The sequence below is a fragment of the Pleurodeles waltl genome, chromosome 5, assembly GCF_031143425.1.
Source record: "Pleurodeles waltl isolate 20211129_DDA chromosome 5, aPleWal1.hap1.20221129, whole genome shotgun sequence".
In the NCBI taxonomy this organism is placed as follows: Eukaryota; Metazoa; Chordata; class Amphibia; order Caudata; family Salamandridae; genus Pleurodeles; species Pleurodeles waltl.
The window spans coordinates 724794333-724810050 of record NC_090444.1 but is presented as its reverse complement, the minus strand read 5'-3'; the positions used below and the strand labels follow the sequence as shown (position 1 = coordinate 724810050).

Below are 15718 nucleotides of genomic sequence, written 5' to 3'. Positions count from 1 at the left end.
GAAGCTCTGGGCGATGCAGTTGACCTATATGCTCCTCTTCCCTGCTCGCCTCAAGGTTCTCCACAATGGAAAGTCCTTCTTTGATTCCCCGGAGGCGACTTGGGATTGGCTTACGGAGGAGCATCGGATGACCCGGAGGAGCTCCCCCCGGTTGGGGGGTGAGAGACGGGCGCCCGCCCCCGGCAACTCCCCAGGGGCCCGGGGGGCGCAGGCGAACCCGGTCCCGCAGGAGGAGACCGAGTGGCCTCTGTGGTGGATCGGCGGAGGACGACAACTAAGCGGGCCAGAGTCAGCCCTTGGACAGGACCACGTTGGGGGGGCCCCTGGCGGTGAGGGTCTAGTGTCGGCCCCGGAGGAGGAGCACCTTAGCCAGTCCCCCGGCTTCCTTGTGGCTGATTTCTCGGCGCTTTATGTTGGAGGGGAGAGCATGGACATCGACGTCTTTCCGACACCAGACTCAGGGCGGCCGAGGGCTGTAATTCAAAACTCCGTCTTGCAGGAGGGGTCCACCACTCCACGCTTACTGTTGACACTCAGTATTTACAGTTTTGGGTGACAGATGCTTCTGGGTTGGAAGTATGGGGAGGGGGCATTTTGGGAGTGGGGAAGGATTGTTCGTACATCGTTGTCTATGGTTGGACTTGTATTCTGTTTTTGGTTAGCTGGTCACAATGGGAGGCTCGGGTGGGAACGCTCCATGGGAAGCAACAACACATGTACTTATGCTTGAGCAGACTAAGCCGGTCCTCTCATGGAACGTAAATGGGCTCTTGGACAAAATTAAGCGGTCCGCGGTATTCTCCACCATCCGAAGGTTTTCCCTGTCAGTGGTCCTGCTCCAGGAAAAAAACTCACCTGTTGGGTACTAGGTGCCCAGTGTTTATGAGGGGGGACAATGACCAGGTCTATCACGCTGGGTTCTCCAGGGGCTCAAGAGGAGTGGCGGTCTTGCTGCATTGTTCCCTGCCACTAGTGGTAGCAGATTCCTAGTTGGACCTGCAGGGGCGATAGGCTGTGGTGTCTGGCTTGCTTGGGGGATACCCGATCAATATTCTTAGTATCTACCTCCAGGGGCTCGAGAACAGTTCTTGGCGTCCCTTGGGGAGGTGGTGATGGGAGTTCCCCCGGGCTGACCGTGCTGGGCGGGGACTTTCACTATGTCGTGGACCCTGAGGTTGACATCACTGGGCCCCCATCCTCGGGCTGCAGAGTGGGGGCATCTGGACTGAGCAGAGGGAGGGTCTGGGTCTCTGCGATGTGTGGCGTGTTTGGCATTCCCATTTGCAGCAATACACCCATATATCGGCGGCGCACCACACTCGTACACAAATTGATCTCCTTCTCGCACCTGCTCTCGTCGTGCCCCGAATCTCGGGAGTGGAGATCCTTCCTCATGGGGTATCGGATCATGCGCCGATTCTCCTTTGTCTGGACGGGGTGAGCGCGGACTGGCGACCGATATGGCGGCTCAACGCCTGGTATCTGCAGGACAGAGTATGCCCAGGCACTAGGTGATTGGCTCTCCAAGTTTTTTTACCTTTAACATGGGATCCGTGGCATCACCGGGCATTATTTGGGAGGCCTGTAAGGCCACTGTCAGGGGTCACACCAGGCAGCTCCTCTGGGCGCAGGAGCTCACACGCAATCAAAAAATATCGGTGCTCAAGGTGAGGGCGGTGCGCCTGGAGGACCAGGTTGCAGGGTCGGTGGGTGTAGCAGTCACGCGGCAGTTGGCCTTGGTCCGAGAGGAGATTAAACATATAAGACTCAAGACCGCGAAACACATGTGGTGAGCCTCCATGGCCAGTGTATACGGGTGGAGGGACAAAAATGGCAAGCTCCTGCACTGGCTTGCCACTAGACCAATGGCGGACAGGGTGGTCCCGGAGATCGTTGACGGCTCAGGTGCTATCTCTCAGACTCCAGGCGAGATTGCGCAGAGTTTAGCTGCCTATTATCGGAACCTCTATGAGGAGCAACCTAGGCCTCCCGCTGAGAGAGGCCCCATTGTTGACGGAGGTGGTCCTCCCCACAGTTTGACATGGAGAGTTGCAAACTTCACGAGCCTCTCAGCCTTGAGGAGGTCGAGGCGGCAATAGCGGAGCTGGCGACGGGCAAGACGCCCAGCCCGGATGGTTTCCCAGCCGAATTTTACACGAGGTTTCGGGACATTTTGGCCCCCCACCTCCTAGCCATGTACGAGGAGGCTGAAAAAACAGGGGGCTTCCCCCCCCCCCCCCAGGCTTGGATCAAGCCACTATAGTGGTGATCCCGAAGACTAGGCCCTCCTCGCAGGAATGTTAGGCATACTGCCCTATATCACTTCTTAATACGGAACTCAAGATCTTCTCTACGGTATTGGCCCTGAGATTGAAGAGGGTACTGCCCTCACTGGTTCACCCTGACTAGTGCTGTTTTATGCCTGCTAGAAGCACCCGGCACTGTATTAGGCGATTGCATGTGGCTCTGGCTCACAGGGCCCTCCTAACTTCTCCCCTGGCGCTTCTGCTATTGGACTTCAAAAAGGCATTGATAAAGTAGATTTGTCGTACCTAGGCCGAGTCCTCACGAGGGCTGGGCTCAGGCCGCAGTTCTGTGCGTTGGTTGGCCTCCTTTACTCCAATCCGTCAGCCAAGGTGCAGGTCAAAGGGGCGGTCTCGAAACAATTTCCCATCCGCAGGGGTACCCACCAGGGATGCCCTCTCTCCCCGCTCCTATTCGGCTTGCCGATGGAGCTGCTGGCGAAGCTAATTCAGGAGGATCCCCTGGTCGAGGGATGGTCGTGGCCTACCGGGAGGGAGGACAATATTGCGTTATACACAGATGACGTACTCCTGTTCCTGGCCAACCCAGACAGCAGTGGACCCAGGGTGCTGCAGTTGCTGGGACTGTTTGCAGAGGTGTCAGGTTTATTAGTTAACCCTAGTAAATGTTTATTGTTTATGCTCAGTCATTCCAGGGATTGCTACGATTGGCAGCACACCATTCCTATCCGGTGAAACAGCTTCCAGTACATGGGAATACAAATAGTGCGGTTGCCGGAGCTGCATGGTCTCTGAATGTCAAGCCCCTAACCAAGCGGGTCAAGGAAGACCTCCAGAGATATCTTCAATATCCTCAGCTGGATAGCTTTATTCAAGATGATGGTACTCCCCCGGTTCCTTTACCTACTTCAAAATGTCCCCTATCACGTCCCCAGGCGGTGGTTCACTGATATGGAGGCCGTGGCGCTGCAGTTCTTGTGGCATGGCTCCAGCCCACGCCTGGGACTTCGGGTCTGTCAAGATGACATCTATGAGGGTGGTCTGGGGATGTCCAATCTTTACTTTTACCACCTGGCGATGCATTTGCTGGTGGTTAACGACTGGCTGGGGGGGAGGTTGATTGGACCCCGCCTATCAATTGGAGCTTCTGACCATAGGCTTCCCCGTTTGTTTGGATGCTATACGGCGACCCCATGCCGCGTAAGATTCCGGAGGTGACAAGGGTGGTGCTCACAGGGTGGAAGGCGGCGCAGTGAGTGTCGGGGTGGTGGCGTCGTCTCACCCAGCAGACCCCATTGTGGCAGGGTTCATAGCTGAAGGAGGTCTCAACGCTTTAGGGGTTCCATAAATGGGATCTTGTTGGGATATCGTCCCTCGGCGACGTCTGGGCGGATGCACATATGCGGTCCTTCCAGGAACTTCAACAGCACTTCTCGCTCAACCAGACTCAGTTTCATAAGTACTTACAACTCCGTCATGCCCTACAGGTGTACATTCAGACAGGAACGGTTCTCCCAGAGTTCAGCCCCATGGAAGCCAAGATGCTTATGGGACACTTGGGCAAAGGGGGGGTATCGTGAATATACCTCATGTTGACTACTAATGCATCACAGCCCCTTGATAAGCTTTCTATACGATGGGAGCAATGGGTGGGTCTGATGACAGACGAGGACTGGAGGGACGCCTTAATGGACCTAAGACTGTTGACTATGACCTCCCGTCTCAGACTGGTGCAGACTTATTTTCTCCACGCCGCATATCTCTTCCCCCGAAAGGCTGCACAAGGCGGGCCTTTGGCCGCAAGTGGAGTGTCCTCGGTGTGCAGGCCCGGCGGCCGATTTTTTTCATATGGTGTGGGCATGTCCTTTTATTACTCCTTACTGGTGCGCAGTGTTGGCGGAGGTGTCCAGGGTCTTGCAGGTGGAGATCGAGCCCGCCCCTTTGCCAATCTTATTGGGGGTTCTTGAGGGGGTGGGATCCAGCAGGGTGGAATGAGCCTTTGTGGGAATGGCTTGTTTGGTGGCCAAAAGAGACATTGCTTCATGCTCGAAAGCGGACTCGGTTCCTGCACTGGCGAAGTGGCGTCGGGGGATCAGCTGGTGCGCCTCCCAGGAAAAACTGGTCTATGAAACAAGGGGCTGTCCTGCCAAGTATGAACGTGTGTGGGGGAGATGGATGGGATCCTGGGAGGATGATGCCAGGCGTGACACCTCGGTATGAGAATGGGGATGCGCACCCAAAACTTCATGGTGGTTATTAGTCCAGTGACTATGATATATCTGTGTAATGTTCAATCTGTGGAGAGCAATTGTGACCAGTTGTGTTGTTTCTTTGTTCTTCAACAAAATCAATGAAGCTGTTTTATAAAAAATAAAATAAAATAAAAACAACAATGTAAACAGCGCAAACGCAAATGGAGGAAAGATTACAGTCCTCAAAAAAAATAATATATATATATATATATATATATATATATATATATATATATATATATATATAACCTCTCTCTGCAAATTAGAAGGCCCTGCTGATCAAGGAAAAACAGCTTCTTTTACTAAGCAGATAGAACTAGTGAAAAACTCCATGAAGGAACTGTTTCAGACAGTGTCAAAACGTATAGCTACTCCAGGTAAGGGACAAGTCATTGGTAGTCAAGCGCTTTGCAATTCTATTGCAAGCTTTTTTCTAAACAAAGTGGAACAAATATACAATAGGTTTGCAACATCCAGGGGAAATGGTGAAGAGGAGGCTGGGCACGAGGTCCCTGATGGTAACCCACTCCCTTCTTGGAATTTAATCCATTAACAGTGGCACAAGTTCCCAGTCAAATTCAAGCAGCCAAATCTGGTTCTCCTTTAGACCCATGTCCGCTGCCGGTGATCAAACTTGCTCCTGATATTATTGCAGGAAACCTAACTTCAATATTTAATCAGATACTAAAATCAGGTCAATTCTCTAAAGCACAGAAAGTGGTGCCCATCCTACCCTTGATAAAAAATAAAAAACACGAATCTGTGGCTCCCAGTGATCCTAACAACTTTCGCCCTATTTCACGGCTTTCATTGATGGCTAAACATATAGAAAAAGCTATGAACGCCCAACTATCTAATTTTATTTAGGATAATCAGCTTCTTGATTCAACCCAACATGGCTTTAGAAGCGGACACAGTACTGAAACGGCTTTTTTTAAAGCCTCAGAAGAGATCAGAGCCCCTGTAGAAAGTGGAGGAAATGCTGCCTTGGTGCTGTTGGAACTATAGCCAGTCTTTGACACAGTCAATCATAGTCTTTCGATTGACCGTTTGGCCAGGATCGAAGTTACTGGAGCAGCTTTAGCCTTGATCCATTCCTTTCTTTCTGAGCGCACTCAATTTGCTGCCCATGATTCCTTTGTATCAGAACCTTTTTCCCTGCCTTGCATAGGGGTCTTCGCTGAGCCCGACATTGTTTAACGTTTGCATATCTTCATTGGCTCCATTGACACGATCTTATGGCTTTTCACTTACTTCCTATGCAGATGACACGCAAATCGTCATATCATACAATCAATTAGAAAATACAGGATCTAGATTTCATGAAAGTATGCTTGCCATCAGTACCTGGATGGGAAAGAATTGTTTAAACTTAATTCTGACAAGACTGAGGTCATCCTGTTTGGAAATCACGCTTCCTTTTGGTAGCCTGCTTGGTGGCAGGAGGATTTCGGTACCCTTCCAACACCGGTGCGCAAGGCCAGAAATCTAGCCATTCAAATGGACAACAAGCTTACTTTCGGGGACCAAGTAAATGTAGTTACTTCAGGTACCTTTGGTACTTTGAGAATGATAAAAAAAAAAAAAAAAAAATAATAATAATCTCAAATAGATCTCCTCGAACTTGCAAAAAACAGTAGCCACCTCATAGTGCTATCCAAAATTGACTACTGCAATCGATTGTGTCTCAATATACAGCAATATCTGAACAAATTACAAATGTTACAAAATGCTGTGGCAAGTCTATTAACCAGGGTCCCAAAGTTTAATTCAGCAACCACGGCAATTAAGAAGCTACACTGGTTACCTGTCAGACAGTTTATCAAGTTTAAAGCACTTTGTACTGGTTATTAAGCTTTACATGATCAAGGCCCCCCTTTATCTTATGCAAAACTTTACAAGCCCAAAAGAAATCTCTAGTCTGTGGGCACCAAGACTTTGGAAGTATCCAGATTCAACAGAGTTAACTGGGGCAGAGGAAGCTTTTTCATTAGTGCTGCTAAAATTTGGAATAAAATACCTTTCCATATAAGATCCGCCTCGAGTCTCATCTTTCAGGAAAGAGCTTATACATGGCTTTTCAGGAATTAGATCCAGCCAGCTTGGTTTACTTAGAGCTAGCACTAGAACACCTTTGGGTAATTGTGTGCTCAAAAAGTACGTATAACATAACTGATGCATGCCATATAAAATGACATTTGATTAGTGAGCTCTATGAATAATATCATACATTTTTTAATGTCCTGCAGCTGGTGGGACTCAAATACTACCCTTTATTTTGTGAGAACCTTTTAAATTTTCTCTGATCATCAGGAAAATGGTAAAGTAGATTTAAAAAAATAACAAGCATTACTTTCCCTTGGGACGTAGACAAACACCTTCATTGAAGCAGCATGGAATTACACAGAGCTGTGCCGGTAACTAATCATTTGAGCATGGAACCTAGGGTACCTTGGACATCTGTTTCTAGAAAATACTTGCTCACATCTTATAAGGTGGCCATGTGGGCACACATACACCTCATTCCCTCTACACAGTCAGAGTCCTATACGTCTGCTTGATCAGAGAAGGGATATCACACAATCCAGCAAGTTAGGTATGGATCTGTGATTGTTCAATCATGATCTGCCCCTCAACCCTCACTTCTGTTGTAAAGAAAAGGGAGATCTTTAATGATGTTGGGCCATGAATGTTGAAGATTGCCCTCTCAAACGCTTAGCTGGTCCCAGGTGGCTTAGTCAAGAAACTTCTGGACACAGAGCAGCTAGAAGACTTAATAACGGTTCACAGGAGTTCTTTGTCTTGGCAAACCCCAGGCAAACGATGGTGAATATTGATGACAGCACGGAGGCTACCCAGCCTATCACTGCCCCCATGTTTTGGCAGTCTTGGGTCAACAACATGCCACATCATTGGGCTTCTCTTGAGAGCAGACGTCACACAGTCTAATAGTGTGTTCTCTCAATATAAGGGTTTCTTGAAAGGAAGTGTTTCACTCAGATCCCTTAAGGCTCAGAGTAGCTTTCTTTCTGGAGAGAGATGAATGAAATCAAAGCTCAGTTTAGTCATTTACGTAACGTTAAAGCATTGAGAGATTACTTTTACAGTGAATCATGAGGATTAGAAGCCCAGTGCCCGCAATGTAACAGGGGAATGTACAGTTCTGATGCGATTTGCTTAGGGCTATTCAATCATTGTTGGGTTAACCTTCCATAAATTGCTACAATTACCTGCAAGGCAGTGCGCTGCTGAAGCGAAGAAAAGATCAGAATATTAGTTAATAGAATAATTTCTGTCTGTCTGGAGATGAACTTGGCAGCGTGTCTGTTTTCTTTTGGATCCGATCAAAATAAATCACTTTCCCAAAATTTAAAGGTAAAACTTTTTATCATGGCAAATTGGTAGGCCTTGGTCTACTGCGCCACATAAATCGTCAAAGGAACAGAGACATAGGATTTAGACTACATTTTTCTGGATCCAGTTTGTTTTTTAATATTTTTAAAACTCTTATGCCCTAGACCCTACTTTTGTCACATTGACATTTTAATGACCAAATCATATGCTAAACTGAATCTGGAATTTCAAATTATTTGCTTAGCTTTCTAATTTTGTGCTGCTGTATATGATCTACGAGTACTTCTCAAGACTCTGCATGTTGTGTCAAGCTCCAAAGAACAACAGCGGGATTCGTCAGGAAGACCTACTTTTAGACACTACATTGTTTTGACTGCGTGAGTTCTGCCAAAGATCAAATATGAAGCCTGTCTCATCATAATCTAACAATCTGGTGTGGCACGCTTTGACGTCAACAGCTGATTTTCAACTGTATGAAAGGAGGACTTTGAAGGGGAATGCCAAGTTTCTATTAGTATTGTTGGATTTTTCAATACGTTTATACATCATATTCATGGTCACGGGAATTATGCAGTAGGAGAGGACCACATTTGGCAGAGCTGACTAAATTATGCAGCAAGAAAACCAAATTATGTGGCACATTGTGACAATAATACTTCATGTTGCCATTTTAACCCATGTGAACACTGTTTCAGCAAATGTTTCTCCTCATCGGTAACAGCTTGACACTCAAATACCTCTAAAAACTACTGAAAGGCAATTGTCAACAATCAGGAAGGGCCCAAACTGCTATACAATACGTTGCTTCATTTTTTTACTAGTTTTGGATTCGTTTGATCTAGATGCAATATTTTTGCATTCCAATTTACAAATTATGACAGATAATAGATTATGTGGCAAATCTATAATTGTGAAAAATGCTGCAGAATCACAGTTCTTGTGGCCTTGCATATATTTGATAAAAAATCATGATTTTCTTCTCTCCGAGTTTTGGGGTGTCAGCATGCTGTAAATGTAAAAAAAAAAAAAAAAAAAAAGAAGAAGAAGAAAAAAACACAAGGGGATGGGTTCCAAAAACGTAGATCACACAATGGGAAGAACTAGAAAATATTTACAGCTGCAATCTAATTTGTATGTTCATTAAGTGTTTATTTTTTTATGAACATGCCATCTGTTGTTTGGTTACATATATTTCTATGAATGAGAATTAATTCTTTGGAATTAGATAAAGTCAAACACTTCCGAAACATTCTAAATTAAAGGAATAGTTTCAACTGTTGCCTTGAAGTTTTCCACATACAACAAAGTTTGAAATTAGGGCGTATGTATGAACACTTTGTCTCCCCGCCCCCTCCCCACCATAGACACAGAACGGGTAAAATCCTTTGATATATCCAGCCATTAGTTCTTAAAACTAGGTATGCAAAATTTCATTTTGTGTAATTCCGCAAAGTTTCTGAAAAATTACACAAAACGAAAGTGTAATTTATCGCTATATTTTAGTGCGAAAAACAAAACAAACTCAAAACAAACACAATTAATATAAATAGTAACTCACATTCTGGTCATTCGTAGTGTTACCGTGCTCCTCCAATAAGAATTTTACTGGAATGTTTTTTTCATTACGTGTTCAGGTGTTATGGCATAATTTCGTAAAAATACTGGAAAGTAATTTAATTTAATTAATTTAATTTAATTTAAGTCGGCGTAACGAGAAGTTTGCCTGTACCTACTGAAAACCGAGCAGTCACTAATGTTCATTATTACAAGGATCCCGCCATATCCAAATCCCCCAGTTAAAAGCACTTAAAAAAAAAAAAAAAATATATATATATATATATATATATATATATATATATATATATATATATATATATATATATATATATATATATGCCTTCGTCCCTTTACAAATGCAATTGCGTACCTGCTTCTGTATATTTCAGTTCGAGCTGTTTTTGTTGTGTAGGCTTCTCTGGACATACTGTATGTATTCTCCCACATGATCGCCTCTGTAAACACTCGAGAGAGTGTCTGGCTTGACCAATGGGAGCCAATGTGTTAGGCTGGCCATGCTGTGAAATATAAAAACAGAGATGTCACACATAATGGAATTAGTGGACTCTTAATGGGCAAGATTTGCCTGCCATTTCAGAATAAATAAAAGTGTCCGAAATCCGACTATTTCCAGCAGCACTCTGTTCAAACACAAAACATTTAACGTATCCAAACCGCTGTCTACCTTTTGCGCTGCTTAAAGGGGCCTCAAAGACTGGATCACATGTAAGATCAACTTTAGTCAATGAGGCTATACACTCGGGTTACTGTAGTGATGACTGACACCTTTGATCAGTTTATTTCCATATGGATCCAATCTAAATATGTCGATACGTTGTATTTCAGTCCCTACAAACTAACTATAAGAAATAATGGTGGCAAGGGAGCGGGCAAGGGGGGCGGGTCACAATATGCACCAAAATTCACCTCATCGTGCCACTGCTGCGCATAAATTAAAGTTATTTGTGTCATGAGGTTGTGGGAGTGGTTGAATTCCCCGATTTAGTTGATCCGCCATGAGGAGCTGTACATCCAAGGATTGATAACTGTGTTGGCAAAAGCTTTTAAGTTCCCACGTCATACGTTTGGTCCAGAAGGCATGTGAGGCGGAATCAATCTTTGTAAAGAGGTTTCAGTTCTGTAAACCTTGTGTTAAGAGTACCCAGAGGCGGAAGACCAGTAAGTGATGACCTTTGTGTTAACTGTAAATACCCCTCCCCCTCCACACACAGTAAGAGACCTGGCATCACAGGCACCACTTTTCACTTCGACCTGGCTAGTCCAAATTCCCCTCCATACAAATTCACCTGCATTGTTTTGCTGAAGCTGTCTTGCTGAGTTTATTGGAAGAATAACAAATTAATCTTCAAAAGAAATGTGGATTTACTTGTCTCTCTGAACTTAAAAGATTACTGGATTTCTGTTTTTGCTGCCTCTCCATTTCTGCAGGGCTCCCTTTAACCTATTCCTGCCCCAGACCATTAACTTTAAGCAAAATATCTCAGAATGGACAACCCGGTGCAATTAGTTAAGTGAACTATGAACAGAAATACCATAACGGTACTTGCAGAGCTACTCAAAGCTGCCAGCTTACTGAAAACCATAAACAGCGTGCTTATCTTTCCCTTCTACATCCATCACAGTGTTAGGTGATGCGGTCATCACGCACCATATGGAAACACATCCCAAAAGGATCAAAACAAAGACAACATCCTTCCAACCACAAACCTATACGGTGTATCATGCTACCTATTTAGGCAAGCGCCCCACATAGGGGTAACAATCGCTAAACAAATACAACACTGGTGGCGGTCCCACTCTTGCCCAGGTAATGGCTCTACTTTGCAGAACTTGACACTGTTATGGTGCTCTTCACTCAGAAGGAAGAGTGAAGGATTCCATATCAATTGTCATTTTTGACTGGCTCCGGTAGCTATTCATGAGTCAGGTCAGTCCTTACTGTCACAATCATCAGAGGATGCCCCTAAATTGCAGAGGAGGGCTGAGCAGCTGCTCACAACACCGACTGTTTCGCAAGTTATAGGTAGGCATCATTCAGTGACTAGACACACCTTGCGATTTAGTGGTAACCTCTTCTGACATTGGCAGTAAATGGTCTGACTTATGAACAGATTAACTTTTGAGAACTTTTCCTGGCAATTTTGGGATTTTCCCGTCCTTAGAATGGTTATGCAGATCCATTTCTGAGATCCGAGAGAGGCTTTCTTTAAGGCACAAATATTACTTCAACTTTTAAATATTGAATTGTCACGATAGCCTTTTGAACACTGAATCCCTTGAAAAACAAAGCTGACGTTTGAGGAGAATCACAGTACTGGCCTCGATGAAGTCAGCCACATTTGAGCAAAGAAAGGCAAAGGGCACTGTCAAAAGCTGAAGTTGCCCTAAAAATATCATCTCGTTTCAAATATTCTATTTACCGATTGTGATTAATGTCCAAGCGGCTATTGTTACTTTGTGTGGTTTATGCACGTTTCACAGGGTATACTGCACTATTAATGTTACCCCCACCCACTTAAAGATAAAAATAAACCTACAAATAAACCTATAGTATCCTTACTATATATTTTGTATTAAATCAAATTAATCTTGTTCTACAAGTGACAGCATTTCGTTTCATATGTATAAATTAACGCATGGTATACAAATTAAAGGTCTACAGAATGACGCACTTCGATGGGTAGGTGTGGTATGAAAAAGCAAGACTGAGGTGCGCCACAAGGTACTCTAGCTCTTTATGGGTTCTTGCACTGACACCATTTCGCTCCCATTCCCGCCAACAACTTTATGACAAAGTCTTACAAAACTTTAAAGAAGCATTATGTATTTTACATTTATCACCAAAAGCCCGTCACCACCCAAGTTTAAATAAATAAAAAAAAAACAGCAGTGGAAGTACCGTCGTTGTAAAACAATAACTTACACAAACCGTGGCTGCAACCCTTTCTTTGACTGGGCTACACTGTTCTCTGAGGCAGTCACTGAAGGGGAAAAGGAGACCCATCGCACGAATTCGGGAACAACACCTTTCATCTGCCTCGATTTGTGTGCTGTCCTCGTGGGGGAGTAGCTTGTCCTGAAGAGCACCATCTGTTAAGAAACATGCTGAATGTGAACAGTGTGGGATACACGACACTTATCATATATGCAGTCCTACCCTGACCACTGTTGGCTGGGATACCAGGCAGGTCCTGTCTTAATGACGGAGCCTTGCTCAACCTAGACTCCTGGCCTGAACACTGAGGGGCAGCACATACTTAAACATCAGGTACTGCACAGTTGTATTATAGGTAAGTAGGTTAGCTGCCTCCTGGCCCATCCATCACTAGCCTTCGACCCCCTATTAATTGCCCAACAACTCAAACTGTCAATTGCTTTCTACTCCTTTTGAAATGGAACACATGTATTTTTTTCGCTGCATCTTCTGAAGTGTGCCCATGTATTTTAGGCTATTCTAGCTCCACAACAGCATCATTTCCACTCTACATTTCCCTTCAAGGGTCACAGGCCTCTTTGACTGTTCATAAACTTTGCCTCCCTCGGCCCCTTCATAGCATTCAAATACCTTTATATTGACCATCACTGCAGCACGTTTGAACAAAAAAGCCTTGTCACAACACGTTTCATCGTTGATCTAGGCCCTCTTCATTAAGCTGTGAGAGTACTGCTCCAATACCATGCTCTGAGGCGTCTGTTTGCACAACAAACTCCTTGGAGTAGTCAGGTGCCTGCAGCACAGGTGCTGTGCACATGGCAGCCTTCAGGGCATCAAAAGCGTTCTGGCAAGCCTCTGTCCAGATCACTTTCTTGGGTTGCTTCTTAGAAGTTAACTCAGTTAAGGGGGGGAACAATGGTACCATATCCCTTAAACCTCTGGTAATATCCTGTGAGACCTAAAAAGGCTCTCACTTCAGTCTGGGTCTTGGGAGGCTCCCAAGCCAGAATCGTGTCAATCTTAGGCTGTAGGGGTGCCTCCTGGCCACTCCCCACCTGGTGTCCTAAGTACACCACAGAACCCTGCCCTATTTGGCACTTGCTCGCCTTAATAGTGAGGCCTGCCTTCTGCAGGGCCTCTAACACTCTCCAGAGGTGTTGCAGGTGTTCCTCCCATGTGGAACTAAACACAGCAATGTCATCCAGGTAGGCAGCACTGAACCCATCCAGTCCTGCCAACACTGGTTGACCAACCTCTGAAAGGTGGCAGGGGCATTCTTCATCCCAAAGGGCATCACATTGAAGTGGAAGCGCCCATCTGGGGTAGAGAATGCTGACCTCTCCTTTGCTCCCTCAGTTAAGGCAATCTGCCAGTACCCAGATGTTAAATCAAACGTACTGATGTACTTGGCAGCTCCTAACCGATCAATGAGCTAATCAGCTCGGGGGATGGGGTGTGCGTCAGTCTTGCTGACCACATTGAGACCCCGGTAGTACACACAGAACCTAAGTTCCGGAGTGGCACCAGGAGCAGCAGCCTTTGGGACCAATACCACTGGGCTGGCCCAAGGACTGCTGGAGTGCTCAATAACCCCTAGGGTTAATATTTTGGAGACTTCCTCCTTAGTGCAAGCCCTGACCCTGTCAGTCACCCTGTAAACCTTATGTTTAACAGGTGTACTGTCCCCAGTGTCCACAGGTGTGTGACTCCTGGGATCAGGGAAAACAGTGAGGCGAACTGTCCCAACACGTGGCGACACTCCCTCTGCTGTTCCTCAGTCAGGGAGGGGGAGAGGATCACTCCCTCCACAGACCCATCTTTCTCTCCTGCAGACAGGAGGTCAGGAAGAGGCTCACTCTCTTCCTCCACCCCGTCATCTGTCGCTAGGAGCATGGATAGCTCAGTTCGCTCAAAGTGTGGTTTGAGGCGGTTGACATGTAGGACCCTCAAAGGGTTCCTTGGGGATTGCAAATCTACCAGATAGGTGACCTCGCTCTTTCTTTCCACCACCTCAAAAAGCCCAGTCCACTGATCTTGGAGAGCACTAGGCTCCACTGGTGCCATGACCCACACTTTTTGTCCATTCTGAAACTCAACCAGAGTGGCATTCTGGTCGTACCACCGTTTCATATCCTCCTGGCTTGCTTCCAGGTTCTCCTGAGCGAGACTCCTGAAGCGGGCAGTCTGGTTTCTTAGTGGCAGCATGTAGCTAAATACATCCTGGGGTGGTTTACTAGGAGCTTTCTCCAAAGCCTCCTTCACCAGACTGAGCGGTGCCCTCACAGGGTGGCCATAGATGAGCTCAAAGGCGCTAAAGCCAAGTCCCTTTTGAGGCACCTCCCTGTAAGCGAACAGAAGGCATGGCAAGAGGACGTCCCACTTACGCCTCAAGGGCTCTGACAGGCCCTGAATAATGCCTTTCAAGGTGCGGTTGAATCTCTCAACCAGACCATTACTTTGGGGATGGTAAGGTGTGGTGAACTTGTACGTTACCCCACACACCTTCCACAGAGACTTCATATAAGTGGATATGAAGTTTGTACCTCTATCGGATACCACTTCCTTGGGGAACCCCATGTGGGTAAAAACTCCCATCAAGGCACGTCCCACCACGGGGGCAGTGACCGTCCTTAGAGGAATGGCTTCTAGGTACCGTGTGGCATGGTCCACCAAGACCAGGATGAACCTGTTGCCCATGGCGGTCTTGGGATCCAGAGGCCCCACAATGTCAATTCCTACCCTTTCAAAGGGAGTACTGACTACAGGTAAAGGTTGGAGGGGAGCTTTGCATTTCCCCCCACTCTTGCCACTTGCCTGACAAGTCTGACAAGACCTACAATAAGCAGCTGACTGCTTGTGCATCAAGGGCCAGTAAAAGTGGGAGACAAGCCTCTTCTAGGTCTTGTCCTGCCCTAGATGTCCTGCCAAAGGCACATCATGAGCCAAGCCCAGTAGGAAGGCCCTGAAGCACTGGGGTACCACCAGCATACGAGCTGACCAAGGCTCAGGAACCTTAGGCTCACTATACAGGAGGCCATCCTCCCAATATATCAGGTGAGTACCTTGCGCCTCGCCAGCCGCCTGGGCTGCAGCCTGCTGCCGCAGCCCCTCAAGAGTAGGGCACTCCTTCTGCGCTGTGCAGAATGCTTCCCTGGTGGGTCCCCCTTCCTGCTGCCACTGTGACAGCTCAGGGACCTCCCCCAGTTCAGCCACCTGCTCCCCTGTAGGTTCCGGGGCGTCACCCTCGGGCTCTGCCTCCTCCCGGACCGTGGGAACTTCTGGGGCCGGTTTCCCGTGCCCCCCTGCCCTTCCTCTTCTTGGCGGTCCCCTGGGCC

At 46.6% G+C, this 15718-nt stretch overlaps 1 protein-coding gene across 1 annotated transcript in view; it reads right to left on the bottom strand.

The window, feature by feature from the left end:
* The window catches only part of LOC138295990 (formin-2-like), a 686093-nt gene that overhangs the window by 633360 nt on the left and 37015 nt on the right, over positions 1–15718 (bottom strand). Inside the window, exons 2-3 of the mRNA XM_069234685.1 lie at positions 12372–12538; positions 9798–9945 (exon numbers count right to left, since the gene is read on the bottom strand). Coding sequence (XP_069090786.1) covers positions 9798–9945; positions 12372–12538 — 315 coding nt within the window. The remainder of the gene's footprint in view (positions 1–9797; positions 9946–12371; positions 12539–15718) is intronic.